This window comes from Mandrillus leucophaeus, unplaced genomic scaffold, assembly GCF_000951045.1.
Source record: "Mandrillus leucophaeus isolate KB7577 unplaced genomic scaffold, Mleu.le_1.0 Scaffold469, whole genome shotgun sequence".
NCBI lineage: Eukaryota > Metazoa > Chordata > Mammalia > Primates > Cercopithecidae > Mandrillus > Mandrillus leucophaeus.
Genome location: NW_012105020.1, coordinates 1,280,414 through 1,282,230, shown reverse-complemented (window position 1 = coordinate 1,282,230; position 1,817 = coordinate 1,280,414). Strand labels below are relative to the sequence as shown.

Sequence of the window (1,817 nt, the reverse complement as noted above, 5' to 3'; positions counted from 1 at the left end):
ACCCGGACTTGGAACTCGAAGCCCATGACTGGGTAAGTTGAGCGCTTGCTGCTGCACTTCCCGCAGACAGCCTGCCCGCATTTCCTGCAGTGATGCTTCACGGGTGACCGGGAGGAGGAAAACAGGGTGTTAGCTTTTGCCTTTTTGTTTTTTGTTTTGTTTTGAGACGGAGTCCTACTCTGTTGCCTAGGTTGGAGTGCAGTGGCATGATCTCGGCTCACTGCAACCTTTGGCGCCCGGGTTCAAGCGATTTTCCTGCCTCAGCCTCCCGGGCAGTTGGGATTACAGGTACCTGCCACCACGCCTGGCTAATTTTTGTATTTTTAGTAGAGATGGGGTTTCACCATCTTGGTCAGGCTGGTCTCGAACTCCTGACCTCATGATCCACCCACCTCAGCCTCCCAAAGTGTTGGGATTACAGGCGTGAGCCACAGCGCCCGGCCTAGCTTTTGCTTTAAAGCACATGGTTTCCCTCTAGAGTAAGGGAACAGGAGTGGGGAGGATATGCCTTGAATTGTAATCACCCCAATTCAATGTATCAATTAACGCTCACAAAATAGACAATTTTGACACTAGTCAAGGATTTCCAAAAAACTTTGCTGTACTGGTCAAATGTTGCTTTTCATTCATTCATATTATCTGTCTACATGTTAACAAACAATACTATTAACACCAAATTTAGTTCATTTAGGAGCCTAATCACTGTAGATTTGGGGAAAGAAAAATTTATTCCTCCATCATAAAAAAGGCATTATTATTTAAAATAAGTTTTATTTATTTATTTTTATAGAGACAGGGTCTCACCATGTTGCTCAGGCTGGTCTCAAACTCCTGGGCTTAAGCCACCCTTCCACATTGGCCTCCCAAAGTGCTGGGATTACAGGCGTAAGCCACCACACCGGGCCTAAAATAAGTTTTAAATGCACTATGCTCTCATTAAGAAACTAATGCCCATAAATCATACGTTTTGCTATATTTTAAAATCTCTCAAACTGTGATTCTGGAAATAAGCCTCAAGAACATTACAAAACAGTCCAATTATTATTACTGATTTTGACATATTCTTTTACCACCAACAGTTTAGTGACCAGCACCACTTCTCTCTTAACTGTTAATAAATGGGAGTAAAATCCATTTCTCTGTGCTTCCTTTAGAAGTAGGGAATACTTCTATTAATTATACTGCACTAATTACCATCAGCCTTGCATTGTGAGAACTTGGCTAATGACAAACAGAACTCAGGTGCTATTTCAGAGCTTTATAATGGTCTGAGCGCTAAAATAATCCCCTTCTTGCCCGCCAGTCTCATATGAGAACTTATTGTGGAGTAGCTCTGTAAAACTTTTTAGAGTTTATTTATTAATTTATTTTTTTGAGATGGAGTCTCGCTCTGTCATTTAGGCTGGAGTACAGTGGCGCGATCTTGGCTCACCGCAACCTCCGCCTCCCAGGTTCAAGTGATTCTCTGGCCTCAGCCCCCCGACTAGCTGGGATTACAGGCGTCCGCCACCACACCCAGCTAATTTTTGTATTTTTAGTACAGACAAGGTTTCGCCATGTTGGCCAGGCTGGTCTCAAACTCCTGACCTCGGGTGATCCACCCGCCTCGGCCTCCCAAAGTGCGGGGATTACAGGCCCGAGCCACCAAGCAGGGCCAAAAAAGTTTATTAACACATACAAACTTTAGGCTAATCTCTCATAGAGGTGAAACCAATAATAAAAGGAATAAAATTAGCATCTTTTTTACTTACCTGCACAAATTCATATTTACCCTGAGTGGTTACCTTCAAGGCTGCTGTGGAAATGGGTTTGTTTTT

At 43.4% G+C, this 1,817-nt stretch overlaps 1 protein-coding gene across 1 annotated transcript in view; it reads right to left on the bottom strand.

Annotated features, from left to right (window-relative positions):
- The window catches only part of WDFY1 (WD repeat and FYVE domain containing 1), a 74,590-nt gene that overhangs the window by 5,670 nt on the left and 67,103 nt on the right, over positions 1-1,817 (bottom strand). The window contains exon 10 of the mRNA XM_011995073.1: positions 3-95. Coding sequence (XP_011850463.1) covers positions 3-95 — 93 coding nt within the window. The remainder of the gene's footprint in view (positions 1-2; positions 96-1,817) is intronic.